Source organism: Aethalodelphis obliquidens, unplaced genomic scaffold (genome assembly GCF_003676395.1).
Source record: "Aethalodelphis obliquidens isolate GAN/ISIS:26980383/991018 unplaced genomic scaffold, ASM367639v1 scaffold23, whole genome shotgun sequence".
NCBI lineage: Eukaryota > Metazoa > Chordata > Mammalia > Artiodactyla > Delphinidae > Aethalodelphis > Aethalodelphis obliquidens.
Genome location: NW_020837967.1, coordinates 10,859,425 through 10,880,482, shown reverse-complemented (window position 1 = coordinate 10,880,482; position 21,058 = coordinate 10,859,425). Strand labels below are relative to the sequence as shown.

At 38.1% G+C, this 21,058-nt stretch overlaps 1 protein-coding gene across 5 annotated transcripts in view; it reads left to right on the top strand.

Moving 5' to 3' along the window:
- CCDC7 (coiled-coil domain containing 7) overlaps window positions 1-21,058 on the top strand; it is a 276,653-nt gene that overhangs the window by 104,820 nt on the left and 150,775 nt on the right. For all 5 annotated transcript variants that reach the window (XM_027121767.1, XM_027121770.1, XM_027121768.1 and 2 more), the window contains exons 17-19: window positions 1,953-2,198; window positions 3,008-3,080; window positions 17,514-17,624. In XM_027121767.1, coding sequence (XP_026977568.1) covers window positions 1,953-2,198; window positions 3,008-3,080; window positions 17,514-17,624 — 430 coding nt within the window. The remainder of the gene's footprint in view (window positions 1-1,952; window positions 2,199-3,007; window positions 3,081-17,513; window positions 17,625-21,058) is intronic.

Below are 21,058 nucleotides of genomic sequence, written 5' to 3'. Positions count from 1 at the left end.
GTAGCTGGCTGTGGAACCCTGGGGGCTTTTAGGGCTAGTCCTGGCCCACTGGTGGGCAGAGCTGTGTTCTGGGTTGGGTGTTTGCTGGGCTGGTATTCCCAGATCTAGTGTCAGCCTGCTGCCATGTGGGGCTGGTTCCTGACAGGGCTGGCTGAGGGGTCCAAAGTGTCTCATAACTGGTGTTGGCCTGTTGGTGGATGGCACCAGGTCTTGGGGTCCTGGAGCTGGTGTCAGTGTGCTGATAGGCAGGGCTGGGGCCCAAGGTGTCCTAGGGCTAGTGCTGGCTCACTGGTGGGCAGAGATGAATCCTGGGTAAGTCCTGGGTCTCTGGCTGTAGGTCCCTGGGAGTCCCAAAGCTGGTGTTTACTCACTGGTAGGTTGGGCTAGATCCCAGAGCCACTGGCTACGGAGCCCATGGTGTCCCAGTGCTGATGTTGGCCTGCTGGTGAGTAGGTCCAGGACCCAGGGGTTGCAGCACAGGTGCTGGCCTCCTGGTGGGCAGCTGAATCCTGATAAGGTAGGCTGCAGGGTTGTGATGATCCTGGGCTGGCATTTGCCCACTGGTGGTGTGGGTCAGGGCTCAAGGGGTCCCAGGGCTGGTGCCCACCCACCAGTATGTGAATCCACATCCTGGGCCTAGTTCTGACCCACTGGTAGGCCACTGGTAGGTCCTGGTGTCTCTGGCTGTTGGACCTAGGGGTACCGGAAGTGGTGTCAGACTGCTGATGGGCAGGGCTGGTTCATGACATAGCTAGCTGTAAGGTCTGGGGTGTCCTGAAGCTTGTTTCAGTCTGGTGGTGGGTGGGGCCAGTGTCTGGGCAGCTGGCTGATGGGCCTGAGGTGGCTAATACCTGGTGTTCGTCTGCTAGTGGGTGGGGCTAGGGCCCAGGGGGTCCCAGGGCTGGTGTCTGCCTGCTGGTGGATAGGGCTATGTCCCAGGGTGGCTGTGGGCTCAGGGCATCTTAAGGCAGCTAGTGGGTATGTCCCTGCCTGGCTAGTTACTTGGCCTGAGAACCTTGGTTCCGGTTCTGACAGTCTGGTGGCCAGGGCTGGGTCCCAGTGCTAATAAGCTAGAGGGAGTATTCCAAAGTGACATTTGTTCTACCAGTGTCCATGTGGTAGAAAGAGCTCCCTAAAATGGCTGACACCATTTGATGTGTCCCCCATGGTGAGCTCCAGTTGCCTCCTGACTTTCTGGTAGGCTCTCTAAGATCAGCAGGTGGGTCTGACTCAGGCTCCTTTCAAATTATTGCTTCTACCATGACTCCTGGACCACGTGAGATGGTGTTTGTGCCCTTTAAGAGTAGAGTCTCTATTTCCCATAGCCTTGTGACTTTCCCGAAAGTAAGCCCCATTGACCATCAAAGCCAGATATTCTGGGGGCTTGTCTTCTTGGTGTAGGACTCCTGGGCTGGGAAGCCCAGTGTGGGGCTTGGACCTCCTGTTTCTCAGGGATAACCTCTGCCATTGTAATTATCCTCCCATTGTGGGTTACTCACTTGGGGCTATGGATCTTGACTGTACTGTGATTCCACCCCTCTGACCTGTCTTGTTGTGGTTCCTTCTTTGTATCTTTAGTAGAAGATCTTTTCTGCTAATCATCCAGTTTTTCTCATCAATGGTTGCTCTGTAAATAGTTGTCATTTTAGTGTGCCCATTAGAGGAGGTGAGCTCAGGGTGTTCCTACTCTGCCATCTTGGCCAAGCTGAGCCTCTGTGTGCCTTTTAAAACCCAGGAGATATATTATCCTTAGCCTGTTATCTAGCATCAATTTCACATTTGTATTACTATTACTGAATAATTATAATTGCTTATTTACTATTCTTATAGATTATGAAAATGATTCTTTAGTTACAAATAAATGTTGTTCATATAATCTAATAGCAGATGTTTCGTAATTCTAAAGCTCAGAGAAGGAAAGAGCTAGCCCTGCTATTTCAGATCTTTCACAGATCCTCAAGTCTCAAGATGGATCACCTTTTTTAAACACTTCAAATGAAATTTTAACTGATGAAGATCTGTCCCATCTACTTTCATCAAAGACCCATGATAAATCACTTACAAGAATATTATTGAGCAAAGAAATTCAAGATTCACAGTCTGTTGGAACATTGCTTCAAGGGAATGAAACAGTGACAGCATCATTCGTTTCACCCCCTTTTGTTAAAATGAAGACTCTGGCTACTGACATCTCAAAGGTAAGATACAATACAATAACTTGAAAGCTACTTATTTTAATTGCTATACTCCTTCAATATTTTGAATAAATGTTAATTAAAAACATCAATATTTTCTTATTTAAGTGGAATAAAAAGTTTGTCTTTTGATACAATCTGTTTTATATTTAGGATTTTTTTTTTTTTTTTTTGAGGTACGCGGGCCTCTCACTGTTGTGGCCTCTCCCGTTGCGGAGCACAGGCTCCGGACGCACAGGCTCAGCAGCCATGGCCCACGGGCCCAGCCGCTCCGCGGCATGTGGGATCTTCCCGGACCGGGGCATGAACCCGTGTCCCCTGCATCGGCAGGCGGACTCTCAACCACTGCGCCATCAGGGAAGCCCTAGAAAATTCTTATTTTAAAATTTGGGGAAAAAGGGAAATGATCAAATTGCTGTACATATTTAACATATATTCACAATTTTTTTATCATGTAAGTTATTAAAGTGGCCTTATAAAAATAATTTTTAAAGCCATTTGAGTTTCTCTAGAGATTGAATCAGGTGAAAATATAAATCTAAACTAGAATCATAATAAAAAATTATTAACATGATGTATTTGGAATTATTTATGAGGAAGAATCACAATATTGCTTGGTGGGTCCCTCCACACCATTAAGTGTTCCCAAATGTCTCTCAGATCCATTAATTGTTCTCAGTTTTAAATTTGATACATTCAGGAAATAATGAAAAGTAAAATGTTGCTGTAATGACATTGTAGATATAAAAGAAGGTAATTAGAGTTCTAAGATGTATAATTTTTAATTACTTATTTTAACTTTTGTAATTAAGGCTGATATTTTAGAAGAGAATTTACGAAGTAAGATTAAAAAGCAAACTTACGAAGAAGCAAGAGAATTTCAAGGTAAAAAGATTTTCTGTTTTGTAAGATAAAAATGTTAATGATTGTGTGTTCCCGTATTATAAGTAAATGAAGTGAGAACATTACTAAATGTAGAAATAACTTCTTAGACAGTCATGAGATAATATACAAATATATTGACCAATACGTAAAAGTTAATTTGGTGAGTTAACATATTACTCAGTCTGTCTTAACTAAAATTTTTGTAAAGGGAAGTGATAGCTTTGTCTCAACCAAATAACAGTATATGGCATTATGAATTCTTCACATAATATTATACCAAAAATTCATCAGGGTATAAGCAGGAAAACAGATGATTTGTGTTATAAATAAGTAATATTTTAGCTAAGTTTTTTGGGTGTTTGATGTATAATATATATTTTTAAATGTAAGTTTATTCTTCTTTTCCAACATGTATAGCTTTTATAACCAACCCATGTCTTATTGCATTGGCCAGAACTTCCAAAATCAAATTAAATGGTTGTGATGTAGAGTGCAGGAGTATCACTCTTCTTTTGTGCTTTGAACTGAGAGTGCCTCTACACTTTCACCTGTGGTGATTGGTTATCTGAGATAAGTGTCTTATAGTTTTCAGTGTGCAGATATTTGACCTCCTTGGTTAAATTTATTCATAGGTACTTTATTCTTTTTTATGGCTTTTTATTGAAATATAATTGGTTAATATATAACATTAATTTCAAATATACAACATAATGATTTTTTAATTTAAATTTTTTTATTGAATTATAGTTGATTTACAATGTTATGTTAGTTTCTGGTGTACAGCAAAGTGATTCAGATATATATATATATATGTGTGTGTGTATGTGTATACACACATACACACATATATTCTTTTCTTTTTTAATCTATTTTATTTATTTATTTTTGACTGTGTTGGGTCTTCATTGCTGTGCACAGGCTTTCTCTAGTTGCGGTGAGTGGGGGCTGCTCTTCATTGTGGTGCACGGGCTTCTCATTGCAGTGTGCAGGTTTCTCATCATGGTGGCTTCTCTTGTTGTGGAGCACAGGCTCTTGACGTGTGGGCTTCAGTAGTTGCAGCACGTGAGCTCAGTAGTTGCGGCTCACAGGCTCTAGAGCACAGTTCAGTAGTTGTGGCACATGGGCTTAGTTGCTTCGCAGCATGTGGCATCTTCCCAGACCAGGGCTCGAACCCATGTCCCCGCATTGGCAGGCGGATTCTCAACCACTGCGCCACCAGGGAAGCCCCACACATATATCCTTTTTCAGATTCTTTTCCATTATAGGTTATTATAAGATATTGAACATAGTTCCTTGTGCTATACAGTTAGCCCTTGTTTTTGGCAGTACACGGGCCTCTCACTGTTGTGGCCTCTCACGTTGCGGAGCACAGGCTCCGGATGCGCAGGCTCAGCAGCCATGGCTTACGGGCCTAGCCGCTCCGCGGCATGTGGGATCTTCCCGGACCGGGGCATGAACCCATGTCCCCTGCATCGGCAGGCAGACTGTCAACCACTGTGCCACCAAGGAAGCCCAGTTAGCCCTTTTTTATCTATTTTATATATAGTAATGTGTATCTACTAATCCCAAATTCCAAATTTATCTCTCCCTGCCTTTTCTCTTTGTTAACCATAAGTTTGTTTTCCATGTCTGTGAGTCTGTTTCTGTTTTGTAAATAAGTTCATTTGTATCATTTTAAAAGATTACACAAATAAGTAAGATCATATGATATTTGTCTTTCTCTGTCTGACTTACTTCACTTAGTATGATAATCTGTAGGTCCATCCATGTTGCTACAAATGGCATTATTTCATTCTTTTTTTATGACTAATATTCCATTGTGTGTGTGTGTGTGTGTGCGCGCATACATATATACACACCACCTCTTTATCCATTCTGTCGATGGACATTTAGGTTGCTTCCATGTCTTGGCTGTTGTAAATAGTGCTGGTGTGAACATTGGGGTCCATGTATCTTTTTGAATTAGAGTTTTTGTCCTTTCCAGATATATGCCCAGGAGTGTGATTGCTAGATCATATGGTAACTCTATTTTTAGTTTTTGAAGGGTCCTCCAGACTGTTCTCCATAGTGGCTTTACCAGTTTACATTCCCACCAACAGTGTAGGAGGGTTCCCTTTTCTCCACACCCTCTCCAGCATTTATTATTTGTAGACTTTTTGATGATGGCCACTTTGACTGATGTGATGTGATACCTCATTGTAGTTTTGATTTGCATTTCTCTAGTAATTAACAGTGTTGAATATCTTTTTCTGTGTGTGGTGGCCATCTGTATAACCTCTTTGAAGAAATGTCTATTTAGGTCTTCTGCCCTTTTTTGATTAGCTTGTTTGGTTTTTTGATATTAAGCTATATGAGCTGTTTATATATTTTGGAAATTAATCCTGTGTTGCTTGCATCGTTTGCAAATATTTTCTCCCATCCTGTAGCTTGTGTATTCATTTGGTTTATGGTTTCTTTTACTATGCAGAGACTTTCAAATTTAATTAGGTCCCATTTGTTTATTTTTGCTTTTATTTCCATTACTGTAGAAGACAGATCCAGAAAAATATTGATGCAATTTATGTCAGAGAGTGTTCTGCCCATATTTTCCTCTAGGAGTTTTATAAATAGTATCCAGTCTTACATTTAGGTCTTTAACAACATAATGATTTGATATTTGTGTATATTGTGAAATGATCACCACAATATGTCTAGTTAACATCCATCACCATGCATAGTTACAAAACATTTTTTCTTGTGGTGAGGACTTTAAAAATCTACTCTCTTAGCAAACTTTCAGATATTGAATACAGTATTTTAATTATAGTCATCATGCTGTACATTATGTTGTGGTTTTGATTTGCATTTCTCTAATGATTAGTGATGTTGAGACTCTTTTCATGTACCTTTTGGCCATCTGTATATCTTTTTAGGAAAAATATCTATTCAGATCCTCTGCCCATTTTTTAATCAGATTAGTTTTTGTTGTTTTGCTATTGAGTTGTATGAGTTTTTCACATATATTACATATTAACCCCTTATCAGATACATGATTTGCAAATATTTTCTCTCATTTGATAGGTTGCCCTTTTGTTTTGTTGTTGGATTTTTGCTTTGCCAGAGCATTCCAGTTTGATGTAGTCCTACTTGTTTATATTTGCTTTTTTTGCCTTTGATATTATTGTCAAACCGCAAAAATCATTTCCATGACCAATGTCAAGGAGCTTACTGCCTATGTTTTCTTCTAGGAGTTTTATCATTTTAGGTCTTACATCAAGTTTTGAGTTAATTGTGTATGGTGTAAGATGGTAGTCAATTTCATTCTTTTGCACATGGCTTTCCAGTTTTCCCAGCATCATTTATTGAAGAGACTGTCCTTTTCCCATTGTATATTCTTGGTTCCTTTGTCATAAATTAATTGACCATATATGTGTGGGTTTGTTCTACTTTCCCTTTTGGCTTGTTTTTGATTCACTGGTTGTTTAAAAGTGTGTATTTAGATTCCACATCTTTGTGAATTCTCCAATTTTTTTGCTATTAATTTCTGTCTTTTTAATATTTATTTATTTATTTGGCTGCCCTGTGTCTTAGTTGTGGCATGCAAGATCTTTGTTGCTGTGTGTGAGATCTTCGTTGTGGCATGTGGGATCTTTTTAGTTGCGGCATGCAGGATCTTTTAGTTGCGGTACACAGGATGTTCGTTGTGGCATGTGGGATTTTCGTCATGGCATGCGGGCTCTTAGTTGCAGCCTGTGAGATCCAGTTCCCTGACCAGGGATTGAACCCAGGCCCCCTGCATTGGGAGCACTGAATCTTAATCACTGGACCACCAGGGACCTCCCTTTGCTATTAATTTGTGGTGTCATTCCACTGTGGTAGGAAAATATACTTGAAGATTTCAGTCTTCTTAGATTTGTTAAGACTTGTTTTTGACCTAACATGTAATCTATCCTAGAGATGGTTCTGTGTGTACTTAAGAATAATGTGTATTCTGCTGCTGGGTGAAATGTATGTACGTTTGTTGGACTAATAGTGGTGTTGAAATCCTCAACAACTTTATAGAGTTGTTTTCCAGAGACTTTTTTTGTTCCTTTTTTGGGGTCATATTTCCCTGTTTCTTGTTGTTCCTCGACACCTGTGTTGCTATCCACATATTTGAAAAAACTATTTCCTCTCCTTCTCTTTACAGACTGGCTTTCTATTGTTTATTTTCTTGACCGATTTTCTTTAATTTATTTATTTGTTATTCAGGTATGATTAACATATAAGACTTCTGTTTCCTTTATTTTCACCCTCTTACACCCCGCAGCTTTATTGAGATATAATTGACATGTAACATTTTGTAAGTTTAAGGAATAAAACATGGTAATCATACACACATATATTGCAAAATAATTGCCACAATAAGGTTAGTTAACACATCAATCATCTGAAATATTTTTTGTGGTAAGAACATTTAAGATCTACTCTTTTAATAACTTTCAAGTATGTAATACACTGTCATTAACTATAGTCACCAGGCTGTACATTAGCTCCTCAGAACTTATTTATCTTATACCTGGAAATGTGTACTCTTTGGCCAATATCTTCCCATTTCCCCCACTTACAAGCCCATGGTAACCACCATTTTACTCTTGGTTTCTGTGAGTTTGGTTTCTATGATGTTAATATGGGCTTGTCATATAGCTTTTATTATGTTGAGGGATGTTTCTTCTATGCTCAATTTGTTGAGAACTTTTCTTGTAGTATTCTTATCTGGCTTTGGTATCAGGGTAATGCTGACCTCATAAAATGAATTAGGGAGTGTTTTCTCATCTTCAGTTTTTGGAAAACTTTTTGAAGGGTTGGTATTAATTCTTCTCTAAATGTTTCATAGAATTCACCAGTAAACCATCTAACCCTGGGTTTTTCTTTGATGGGAGGTTTTTATTACTGATTCAGTCTCCTTAGTATTAATTGGTTTGTTCAGATTTTCTGTTTCTCCATGATTCAGTGTTGATAGACTGTATGTTTCTTGTAATTTATCAGTTTCTTCTTGATTATCCAATGGTGATGTACAGTTTTTATAGTATTCTTATCTTTTTTATTTCTGTGGTGTCCATTATAATTTCTCCTCTTTGATTTTTTATTTGCTTGAGTCTTTGTTTTATTATTTCTCAGTTGAAAGGTTTCTCAATTTTGTTTAACTTTAAAAAAAAACAGCTGTTACTTTATTGATTTTTGTATTATTCTTCTAGTCTCTTTCTGCTTTGATATTTATTTCCTTTCTTCTGATAACTTTGGGCTCGGATTTTTTTCTTCTTTTTCTAGTACTTAGTTGTAAAGTTAGGTTGTTTGAGATCTTTTTTCTAAATATAGATGTTTATTACTTTAAACTTTCTTCTTAGAACTGCTTTTGATACATCCCATAAATTTTGGCATGTTGTTTTTATTTTCTTTTTTTTCAAGATAATTTTTTATTTTATCTCCATTTGTTCTTTGACTCACTGGTTATTTGAGAGTGTATTGTTTGATTTGCTCTTACCTGTGAATTTTCCAGTTTTTCTCCTGTTATTGATTTCTTTTCTGCAACCATTGGGTTCAGAAAACATACTTGGTATGATTTCAGTGTTCTTAAATTTGCTAAGATTTGTTTTGTTACCTATCATATGATCTACTCTGGAGAATGTTCTGTGTGTTCTTGAAAAGCATGTATATTCTGCTGCTGCTATTGGTGGAATGTTTTGTATATGTCTGTTAGAGCTCGTTGGTCTAACGTATAGTTCAAATTCAATGTTTCCTTATTGATTTTCTGTCTAGATGATCTATCCATTGTTGAAAGTGATGTGTTGAAGTGCCCTTCTTCAACAGAACTATTTTCTCTTTTTTCCCTTCATATCTGTTAGTATTGCTTAACATGTTTAGGTGCTCTGATGTTGGGAGCATTTATATTTATTGTTTTATTTTCTTGATGAATTGACCCCTTTATCATCATATAATTACCTTCTTTGTCTCTTGTTACAGTTTTTGAGTTAAAGTCTATTTTGTCTGATATGAGTATAGCTATACCTGCTCTTTTGGTGTCCATGTTGCATAGAATGTCTTCTTCATCTTTTCACTTTGAGCCTATGTGTCCTTAAAGATGAAGTGAGTCTCATGGAGGCAGCATGTAGTTGAATCTTATTTTTTTATTTATCCACTCAGCCACTTTGAACATTTTGATTAGTGAATTTATTCCATTTACATTTAAAATATTTATTGAGAGGCAAGGACTTGCTAATGTGTCTTATTGTTTTCTGGTTATTTTGTATTTCCCATGTTCTTTTCTTCCTCTCTTGCTGCCTCCCTTTGTGAATTAATGATTGTCTGTAGTGGTACACTTTGATTCCCTTTTCTTTATTTTTTATGTATCAACTGTAGGATTTTGCTTGTCATTTTCATGAGGCTTACATAAAACATATTGCAGATATAACAATCTTTTTAAGCTGATAATGTCTTAGCTTTGATTACATATAGAAATGCTACCCTTCTACTACCCCCCAATATTTTATGTTTTTGATGTAACAGTTTACCTCTTTTTGTATTATGTATCCATTATCAAATTATTATAACTATACTTATTTTTAATAATTTTGTCCTGTAACTTTCATACTAGAGCTGAGTGATTAACACACCACCATATTACAGTATTAGAGTTTTCTGAGTTTGCCTATATATCTATCTTTATTAGTGTTATTATATGTTCATGTGTTACTAATTAGCATTCTTTCATTTCACGTTGAATAACTTTTTTTTAGCATTTCTAATGTAATGCAAGTCTAGTGATGATTGACTTCCTCAGCTTTTGTTTGTCTGTGACAGTTTATCCTTTAGTTTTGACAGATATCTTTACCAGTTAAAATATTCTTGGTTGCAAGTTTTTTTTTTTTTCTTTCAGAACTCTGAATATATTATCCCACTATCTTCTGGCCCACAAGGCTTCTGCTGTGAAATCCACAGATAGCCTTATGAGGACTCCCTTGTATATGAGGAATTTTTTTTTCTATTGCTGGCTTTAAAATTCTCTATTTGTCTTTGATTTTAGACATTATTTAGATAATGTCTTAGAAATGATCATTTGGGGTTGAAATTTTGGGGTGACTTATTAGCTCATGAACCTGGATGTCCAAATCTCTCTCCAGATGGGACGTTCTCAACCATTACTTTAAAATAAGCTTTCTACCCTTTCTCCCACTCTTCTCCTGAAATTCCAATAATGCATAGATTCTTTTAATGGTATACCATAGTTCAGGTAGGCTTTCTTCAGTCTTTCTTATTCTTTTGTTGTTGTTGTTTTCCTTTTACTGGATAATTTAAAACAATCCATCTTCTACTTCACAGATTTTTTTTCTTTAGCTTGATCCATTCTGATGTTGATGCTCTTTATTATATCTTTCATTTCATTAATTGTATTCTTCAGCTCCAGAATTTCTGTTTGATTCTCTACTATGTTTTCTGTCACTCTGTTAAACTTCTTATTTTGTTCATGTGTTGTTTTCCTGATTTTATTGGATTGTCTGTGTTTTCTTGTGGCTCACTGAGATTCCTTAAACATTTTTTTTGAATTATCTTTCAGGCTAAGTGTAGATATTCATTTCTTTGGGGTTGGTTACTAGAGAATTATTTGTTTCTTTGATGGCGTCATGTTTCCTTGATTTTTCATATACCTTGGCATCTTGCTTTCCTGGCTTTGCATTTGAATAAGCAGGCCCCTCCTTCAGTCTTTACTTATTGGCTTAATGAGAGACATACCTTCATATGTCCAATCTGCTTGGTATTCTGGGGCTTTCTCAGGCTTTTTCTAGGGATGTGCCTGCTCCACACTTCTTGTCACATTTTTAGGGAGGGGGAATTCTTAAGATTATATGCCTTCTCTCAGTCCTACAAAGCCAGGCTATGTGCTGACACCCTCCCATTTGTTTACTTTCCCCAGAGTGGTGCTGAATGATAAAATTTTATGTGCTTCCTCCCAATATGGCAGAATTGAGGAAGCTTTCTGAACATGCTCACTATCTACAAAGGCTCAATCTTGCTCCCACTGAGTGTACACAAAGTGATCCAGCCATGTGGGGCGTGTGTGTATGTGTGTGTGTGTGTGAGGTACACTTAGTGTTGATGGTGCCCACGGCAACTTGAGGGTATCCACAGGTGAGGCTTTCCCGGTGGCTTGTGGATGGGCTTCCTGATGATTCCACAAAGTGGTTAGTAGGATTAACATCCCTCTGATGCCTCCAAGAGTCCTGGATGCTGTTCTCCAAGCACCTCCCTACCTTCTAGTTTTTCAGTAAACCTCACCTTTCTGGATAGGATAAGAAAGAAGTCGGGCTCTTTGGCAGCATCCTGAATAGCTGGGAAAGCCAGTCACTCACTCACATGCTCTCACTTTCTCCCATGGGAGAAATCATAGGCCAAGAAAGTCTCTCTTGGAACTGAGCTTTGCTTCCTTGGAGTGATGTGGTTAAAGAGAAACTAGTCTTCTTATCCTCTTTATTGCATCAAATCTTGGATTTTTGTTGTTGTAGTTGCTCCAACACTGTGCCGGAACTTCTCTGCTATACTCCCAGACTTCCACAAAGACACTTTCATCTGTGGGTAATTGTAAAACTTAGTGTCCTTTGGGGAAAAGAGGGTAGAAAAGTCTTATTTTGCCATTTTGATGATATCACTCCTCTGTTTTCTTATTGATATTTTGTTTGGATGTTCTATCCATTATTGAAAATGGGTATTAAAATCCACTGTTGTGGATTTCAGCTGTCAATGTTTGCTTCATATGTTTGGAGGTTCTGATATTGGGTGCACATATATTTATAAGTGTCATATCTTCTTGATGAATTGGCCCTTTTACTATTATATGATGTCCTTCTTTGTATCTTTTGAGAGTTTTTGTTTTAAAGTCTGTTTTGTCTGATACAAGTTTTGTCACTCTTTCTCTCACTTAGTTAGCATTTTTATGGAATATCTTTTTCATTACTTCACTTTCAGCCTGTTTATGTCTTTAAACATAAAGTTATTTTCTTATAGATGGCATATAGATGGGTCTTTAAAAAATTGATTCAATTTTTAAAAATTGGTATCTTTCTGTGTGTTTGTGTGTGTGTGTGTGTGTCAAAAATAGGTATCTTTTGACTGGGGAGTGTATTTTTAAAGTCATTATTGATAGGGAAAGATTTACTCTGATCATTTTGTTAATTTTTTGGGTCTCTTTTTAGCTTTCTGTCTCTGTTTTCCTCTCTTGCTCTTTCCTTTTTGTTCTATTGATTTTTAAAAATTTTCATTTTCATTACTTTCTTATTTTTTCCTACATATCTTTTATAGATATTTTCTTTGTGGTTACTATAGGGCTTACATAAAGCATTCTATAGTTATAACAGTCTATTTTATATTGACAACAATTTGATTTCAATTTCACACAATAACTCTACTGTTTTACTCTCCTTTTAATGTTCTTGTTGTCACAAATTATATCTTTTTTATATTTTGTATTTATTAACATGTTTTTATAGTCTGTGTTTTGTATACTTTTGTGTTTCTGTTTAGATTCCATTAATTTCAGTTTGAACGACTCTCTCTGGTATTCCTTATAGGGCAGGTCTAGTGGTGATAAGCTCTCAAGCTTTTGTTTATCTGGGAAAGTCTTTATTTTTGCTTTGTTTTTTAAGAATTGTTTTGCTGGATAGAGTATTATTAGTTGGCAGGATTTTTTTTTCTTTCAGCACTTTTAATATATCATCCCACTCCTTTGTTGTCTTCAGGGTTTCTGCTGAGTAATCTGTTGGTAGTATTGTAGGGGTTCCTTGTATGTGAGAAGTCACTTTTCTCTTACTGATTTCAAAATTCTCTCTTTGTTTTAGACTTCTGATGCTTCGATTATAATGTACCTTGGTGTGAAATTCTTTAGGTTTCCTTTTTGGAGACATTTAGGTTTCTTCAAACGGGGTATCAATTTTATCTCCCAGATTTGGGGAGTTTTAAGCGATTATTTTCAAATAAACTTTCTTTCCCTTTCTGTCTTCTTCTGAGACTCTGTAATGTGTATACTAGTTTGTTTTATAATGTACCATTTGTCCTTTCAGTTCTTTACTTTTTCATTTTTATCTTTTTTCTTTCCATGATAGGATAATTTCAAATGACCTGTCTTCAAGTTTGCTGACTCTTTCTTCTGTTTTATCAAATCTCGTATTGAACCCCTCTACTGAATTTTAAATTTCAGTTATTGTATTTTTTAGCTCCAAAATTTGTGTGGTGTTTTTTAAAGTATTTTCTATCTCTTTGTTGAAATACTCATTTTGTTCTTGCAACATTTTACTGAGGTAGTTAAGAGTTTCTATGATGGGCATTTTGAAATCTTTGTCAGGTAATTCATATACATACATTTCTTTAAGATAAGTTTCTGGAGCCTTTTATTGGGCCATGTTTCTTTCTTCTTGCTCCTTGACACTATGTGTTAATGTCTGCACATGTGAAAAATCTACCACCTCTCTACAGACTGGATTCATACAGAGGAAAACCTTCTCCATTCAGCCAGGCTAGAGGTTCTGGAAACCTGTCACACCTATTGTGTTGGTGTGTCTTCCCTGGACTTGTGTATGTAAATTCTTAATTAGAAGGGGTTCTCTTTTTTACAGGAGTTCATGATCTCTTGCTCCCTCTGGTATCTCTCTGCTGTTCTGCAGACCCTGTGGAGCAGCAGCCTACCACCCAACTCTTGTTTGTTTGTTGGTTTTGTTTTCACAAGTCCCCAGGCTTGTAGTGTATGTGGAGGCTGGTCAGTGCTCTGAGAGATACAAGACAGATAACAGTCCCATGGCATAGTTCTTTGAAAAGTCTGAACATTGGACATATATTTGAGTCTTCTCCTTCCTTCCCCAGGGAGAATCTTGAAACTGTTTTCTCAAACGCATTGTTCTGAGCTGGGGAGAGGAGCTTTGACTTTTGAGTGCATACTAGTCTAAACTGTCATCTTTGTTCTTAGTGGTCCCTAAACAACTAGAATATTCTGGGTCCCATAAGTACATCAAGACAGGCAATACAGAAGCTAGGGCCTCAGGCATCCCCCTGAAAAGCTGAAATGTGGGTGAATGTTCCAATTCTTTTCCTCCCCAGGAAGAAGCTGGGATTGGGGGGGGGGGTTGCCTGCTTGTATACTAGCTCATATTGAATGTATACTCGTTGAGTGTATACTAGCTCATATTATCACCTTTGTTCTCAGCAGCTCCCAACCTTAGGCCCTTTCCTCTCAGTGTTGAGATTCAATCCAGACAGAAACCAGTCCCACAGTAGCCCCCCAAAAAGTCTGAGCTTTGGACACATGTTTTAGTCCTTTTCTTCACTTCCCAGGGGCAAGCTGGGAGCTGACATTTTCCTCCTGATTAGTGGTGCTGAGATAGGAGGAAGAATTATTGCTAGAGGGCATCACAAATTTACCTTCTGGCTTCTGTGTTGCTGGTTCATCTTCAACCCATTCTGCAGGAACCTCTCACCTGGTCTCTGCATTTCTCACAAAGAGAATTGGTCCTTGTATTGTTGTTGAATTGGTATCTCCATGGGGAGGAGAGTCTAGGGTTTTCTGTTCTGCCATCTTCCTGATGTCACCATCTTGACTTCTTAACTTAGATGTGGCCATGTGATTTCCTTAGGTCAGTTTAGCATGAATTGGTCATGTGTGGAAGCATTAGGGGCCAGTGTGTGCTTCCCTTCATTCTCTCTTTTCCTTTGCTGCTGTGGCTAGGAATGTTGCAGATAGTAAGATTTATATCAGCCCTAGTTCCAAAGTGATAATGTTGAGCAGAACCTCTAGGTAAACTTTAATGAACATGGAGTAGGGACAGGAAATAGATCTTTGTATTTAAGCCACTGGAATTTTACAATTGTTTGTTACTTCAACATAATCTCACCTATCTCAGTTTATACAGTTTGCAATGATACAATCATAAATGATATGGCCGATTTTTTGTTCTGTTCTTCTTTAGTTTGGGCATCAGGGTACTGTTAACATTGTAAAATGAAATGGAGAAAAATGTGTCTTTTTCTAAATTTTTTATAGGTTATATAGCATAGATATTCTGTAATCCTTGATGGTTTCATAGACATTTCCCCTAAAACTCTTTAGCCTTATGACATTTTTAGCAGTAGATTTTCAGTATTTTCCCCTGAGGATATTAGTCTATTCAAGTTTTTTTGTATTTCATTAAATATATTTGGTAATATATTTTGTGAGAACGTTATTTACTTTGTCTAGACTTATATCACTTTTGATACAAAGATATATAAAATATTGTCTTATAATTTTAAAATATCTTCTATTTTCTATAGTTATATTCTTTTTGTATTTCTTGTATTTACTGGAAGAAGTAAAAGTAGTAGTTTAGAGCTCAGGCTCTGGAGCTGAACTTCTTGGGTATGAATTCAAGCTCAGCCAGTTATTAATCATATAACTTTGGTTAAACTAATTACCTTCTCTGTCCCTCAGTTTTCTCATGTACAGATGAAGGAATAATATTTTGTGCTTCAAAGAATCATTTTGATAATTAAGACATAAACTTGAGAACTTAAAGTGGTCCCGGACATTTTCACAAGTTTCTGATGGAATCCAACGTAGTTCCTTCCCTTTTAAAAAATTTAGCTTTTTACAGAACAACAACAACACTGATAACAATAGTACTATGTTATTGACAGGCTTCTAATGCTTCTTCAAATCCCAGAGCAATCATTCTCCTGAAATCAGAGTAGACAGAAATCATGAATTCTAATTCTAACTGGTGAATAGTAGACTGTGCCCTTGGCACTCTCTTCTTTTAAACTTCTAATTAAATTACTTTGTATGATTTTATAACTCATACTATTCTTCTTTTTTTAGTTCTAAGATTATCCTAGCATTAGCAAGTAGGAATTTATCCAAGATAATTACTGTGGCTTTATGACATGACCCTAGTACTAGTAGTCATTGAGAAATTCCCTACTGTTTAGTTTAGTATGACAAGATGTCCCATGCTGTCTTGCACATTTCCTGTCTTGCACGTTTCCTGTCTCATAGCTGGAATCAGCTCTTTTTCCTAGGAGCCGTGATTTTTTTTAATGGGAAATGTTATTAGAAACCAAGATCTGAAAACTAATTGTGCCCATCGGTACTGGGGTAGCTTTGAGGTACATTGAGCAGTCAGACTAGAAAATACAAATACGCGTGTGTGTCTATATGTGTATATATATATTTATACACACATACATATACATATTCATACATACATATACCTACAAACACACACATGTGTGTATGTGCATGCATATATACATAGACATATTTAGAAATTATGAGTTTCTTACAGATACTTTCAATTCTAATCTATCCCCTCAAGGCTTGTTCTTGCCTTCTTCCACTTCTGTGTGCATGTCCCTTCTTTCATAGTGTAAATCCTGACTTCGCACAACATCAGCCTATTTACTTGTTTGCTCAATCCTGTAAAACTCTAAAAATGTTTTAGAACTGACTGATTAGCTTATCCCATTAGAAAAACAAACCATGTAAAATATTTCATGATTTTATTTCTGTTACCCAAGATTGAGAGTGTAGTACTGTATTCGTGAGTTAGTTGGATTAGTGCCTTTTTAATTTAAGTTCAGTTGATTTATTTCTTAAGTTGCTTTCCTGTTTAGTGCACTCGTCATATCCTTGTTAATATAATTTTTTGGAATATATAGAATATCAACCTACTTTCAAAAGAGACCAAGAGAGAGGGAGAGGGAGAGGGAGAGGGAGGGACGGAGAGAGAGAGAGAGAGAGAGATCATCTTTTCCTGAATCCCTTCCCCTACATTCCCCAGTTTACCCCTTCTGTTGCAAGTAACCATCTATTATATCGTTTTCTGGTTTATTATTTCTGTATTTCATTTTGTAAATGTAAGTGTCTCTATTTTTCTTAATTTTCCCCCTTCCCCTTCTTTCTTACCTCAGAGGTAATATGCTAGATATCTGCTTTTTCACTTTTATTTTTCACTTAACATTCTTTCTTGGAAATTCTTTCATGTCAGTTTCTAGAAAACTTATTCATTTTTACAGCTGTATATATATAGTTTATAGTATATTTCTTAGGTTATTCAAGCAATAGTCTGTGAATATTTAGCTGGTTTTGAATATTATGCAATTACAAATGATGCTGTGATAAGTAACCTTGTGCATATGTGTCTTCATTGTTTGGCCTATGATTGTAACCTGAAGTATAAATAACCGAAGAAAACTAGAGACTAATAGAAATATATTCAAAACACTCATTAAAACTTTTCTCACAATTTTCATGTCATACCTAGCATTATGGTAATTTATTTTTAACTTTATCAAAATGAAAGAAAGTTCTGCTGTACACTTGTATAAAGTTGAAGTTTAGGTATTTCACAATAGATATATATTTTCTATTCAGTGGGCTAAATGCATTTCTTGATGTAGGTTATGATGAAGCATCAGATGAAAAGCTTATGCTTAACCATCAGGATTCAGTGTCAAAACGCCAAACACAAGTAAAGAAACAAAGAACTTTCAAAAGGGAAAGACTCTCTAGTAAGTACAATAATTATAAATAACTTCATATTATTTTAAATTAAACTCATCAGAAGATCTTTTTTCTTTGCTTCCTGAAGATAATATCTCAGCATATGTTTTGCAGAAATTTTACATGTTGATTTTTTTTTTTTTTTTTTTGCGGTACACGGGCCTCACTGTTGTGGCCTCTCCCATTGTGGAGCACAGGCTCCCGACGCGCAGGCTCAGCGGCCATGGCTCACGGGCCCAGTTGCTCTGCGGCATGTGGGATCTTCCCGGACCAGGGCACGAACCCGTGTCCCCTGCATCGGCAGGCGGACTCTCAACCACTGCGCCACCAGGGAAGCCATACATGTTGATTTAAAGTATGAATACCCTAAGACAACTAGAGAGCAAAACTGAAATTATTGATACAATTTGGTTGGAATTTCTGATCATAAGACTATTTCATTCTCAGTATCCATTAAGGGCAATAATAGGTCAATAGTTGTCTCACTAAGGCTGTGTACCTTTCAGCCAACCTGGGAAATTTCTGCTCCAAAAGATCAGTGGGTGCCTCTCACCTATGTCAGTGTCTTTTTGCTATAGGCTTCGATGGGTGAAAAGAGGTCAGTAACTTAAAAACCAAATGGGGATCAGGTGGGTCCGAGGGAAGGCAGCTTGAATGGCCTGATGGAAGTCCTCCAGAGCATCCTGTTGGTTGGGTCTCCACTCAGAGGTAATAGCCTTTATGCTAACCCCACAGATATGTGCCATCAAACCCCTGTGGGCAGAATGCAAATGTGTTAGTACTCAGAGGGTCCCATCAATATTCAGACTTTTTTTTTTTTATAATTTGGGGAAGGGAGGGCCAAAAGATATGCAAACATCTCCTCTAGAGTAAGATTTTTATCTGCTACCCTGGAATTTCACTTGGATACTAAGTCCTTGTCTATATTAATGACCCAGCCATGTTGCCACATATGGATCGACAGGGTGTGCAGTCCTGTAGGATGGTGCCTTTGCCTGGGCCCACCAGAAGGATGTCATCAATATAGTAGAAAGCTATTATTCCCTCTGTGAGTGGGACTTTTTCTAAGACATGCTCTATCCATTGAAGATAGGCAGATGGGGAATTTAGGGAGCCCTGTGGAAGGACATTAGTGGCATATTTCAATTAATTCTACATAAGGGTGAACTGATCCTGGTCATTTGCATGAAGAAGGTTGCTGAAAAGAGAGTTCAAGTTGTTGGTTGCTGTATACCAAGTTCCTTCACCTTGGGCAATAGCTTCTGTGACAGTCACAGTGCCAGGTTGGTACTAACACTCTGTGCAGCCTTAATTACTTAGTCTGTAGGCACCTGATGTTTTGTGCACAGGCCTGTTAAATGGAGAAATAGTCTATGGAATTTGTTGGCTTCTTTAAGCTCAGCAACAAGGGCAGTTATTTCTTTTTTACACCCAGGGAGTCAATATTGCTTTTGGTAGATATGGGCACTAGGTTCTGGTAGTTGGGTCGCTCAAGATCTTCCACCTGCCCCATTAAAATATCCTAACTGCAGCAAATCCCGTCACAACATGAGAGTGGATGCGAGTGGTGGGTCACATAAATAATACATCTGTACCGACAATATATTCAGTAGTAGAGGCCATAGCAATGCACTGTACGGTAGTGTGGCCTGGAAAAGGTTTCTGTTTGTGATGGTGGCCCCAAACCAGACAGCATTATCTGTTTTCCCCTCATCCTGGTGCCAGGGCTTGTGGGGATTACAGTTATCAGTGTACCGCCATCCAGAAGGCCCAAGAAATGTAATTCTCGCCTGCCTGCAATTGTACTGGAATAGGCCCTCATATATCTTCACTGGGGATGTAGGAACCTTGGTATAACCCTATCTTGTTTTTTATTTATTTTTATTTATTTATTTATTTTTGTGGTATGCGGGCCTCTCACTGTTGTGGCCTCTCTCGTTGCGGAGCACAGGCTCTGGACGCGCAGGCTCAGCGGCCATGGCCCACGGGCCTAGCCACTCCGCGGCATGTGGGATCTTCCCGAACCGGGGCACGAACCCGTGTCCCCCTGCATCAGCAGGCGGACTCTCAACCACTGCGCCACCAGGGAAGCCCTTGTTTTTTATTTTTGAAAGCTGTGATCAGGGTCAGTGTATGTGGAGTTCTTTGATCCATCTCAGAATTCACTGATAAAGGTAGCGAGAATAGCACTTGCATTATTCATAGCGGCCACCACAAAGTGGACTGTAGTGGGGCTACATGCTGGGTCCTCATGGCCCATCATCTAACATTGAGTATCTTGGTGGAGAGCATTAATTTGCTGCTTTCAGACCCCACTGTATGGTAATCAGGCCCATAGATTTTTAGGTAAGGTCATTGCCCATAACATCCAGTAGAGGGAGCATTATTACCATTTTTACATCACTTTTTCTTTCTGGGCAGCAATTTCTGCATGCCTGAAAATTTGCCAATTAGGATCTGACTGTGTCACAACTGACTGACACAACTTATGAGGAAATTTGATTGAGCTTGATAACCAATAGGATTCACAAAAGTGAACTTAGAAATCTGAGTCTGGTAAGACCCAAGTCTAAGTTCTCTCCAGGTCACTGGGCAAAGTGATTCCAAAGTCCTATACATTCTTTTATATTAAAGGCATGAGTCTCGGTGTCAGGACTTAGAACTAACAATAGTCATAGAGTATAACTCAGCTTTCAGGGTCTCTGATGACTTTTAGGTCTGTCTCTGGAGAACCATAGCCATTAGCTAGGGAATTGGTTCCCTAGCTCTCTTAAGAGTCCCTCTGTTAGATCTCTAATTTGACTCATCAGTGGAACTTGACCAGAGTTTGGAGGCTAAAGTGAAGGTCCAATGTTCCCTTCAAACTGAAAGTCTTATTTAACAATTTGTGAGAACTTTCTAAGGTGCTCTGTGGCCTCCACCAGCACTTTCTGAGGCTCACAGGCTAAGTGTCCCATTGGATCCTCACACTCTTGCAGTTGATCCATTTGCAAAGTCCAAGGGTGGCCCAAATCTTCTCTCACACCTCCTAAAAGTGCTTTGTAGGATCTACAGCATTATATTGATCACTTTGCTCACTGTACCGGTTTCTCAGAGAGCTAGAGAGCTGCCGGTTGTCAAGTTGGCCAATTAAGATAACAAACTAAACAAAGTAAAATTCTGCCTTTTTTCACTTACTCTGATAGTATAAGCAAGGATCTAAACAGAAAAGGGCTGAAGCTCTACCAGTCTTCCATTTTCCCCACAGAACAGCACTAGGCAAGGGTCAGGTGTATCATTATAGACAGGAGAGAGTGGGGGCAACATCTCACTGCCCCAAACAAAAGGCTCCTGCTGTTTTAAGGACACTGGGCCCAGGGGAAGGATGAGGAGGCAGAGTTTGGAGCAGATAAGTACTTTACACCGAATCAGACTGAGAACAGTGTCTTCCAGGTCTATCTTT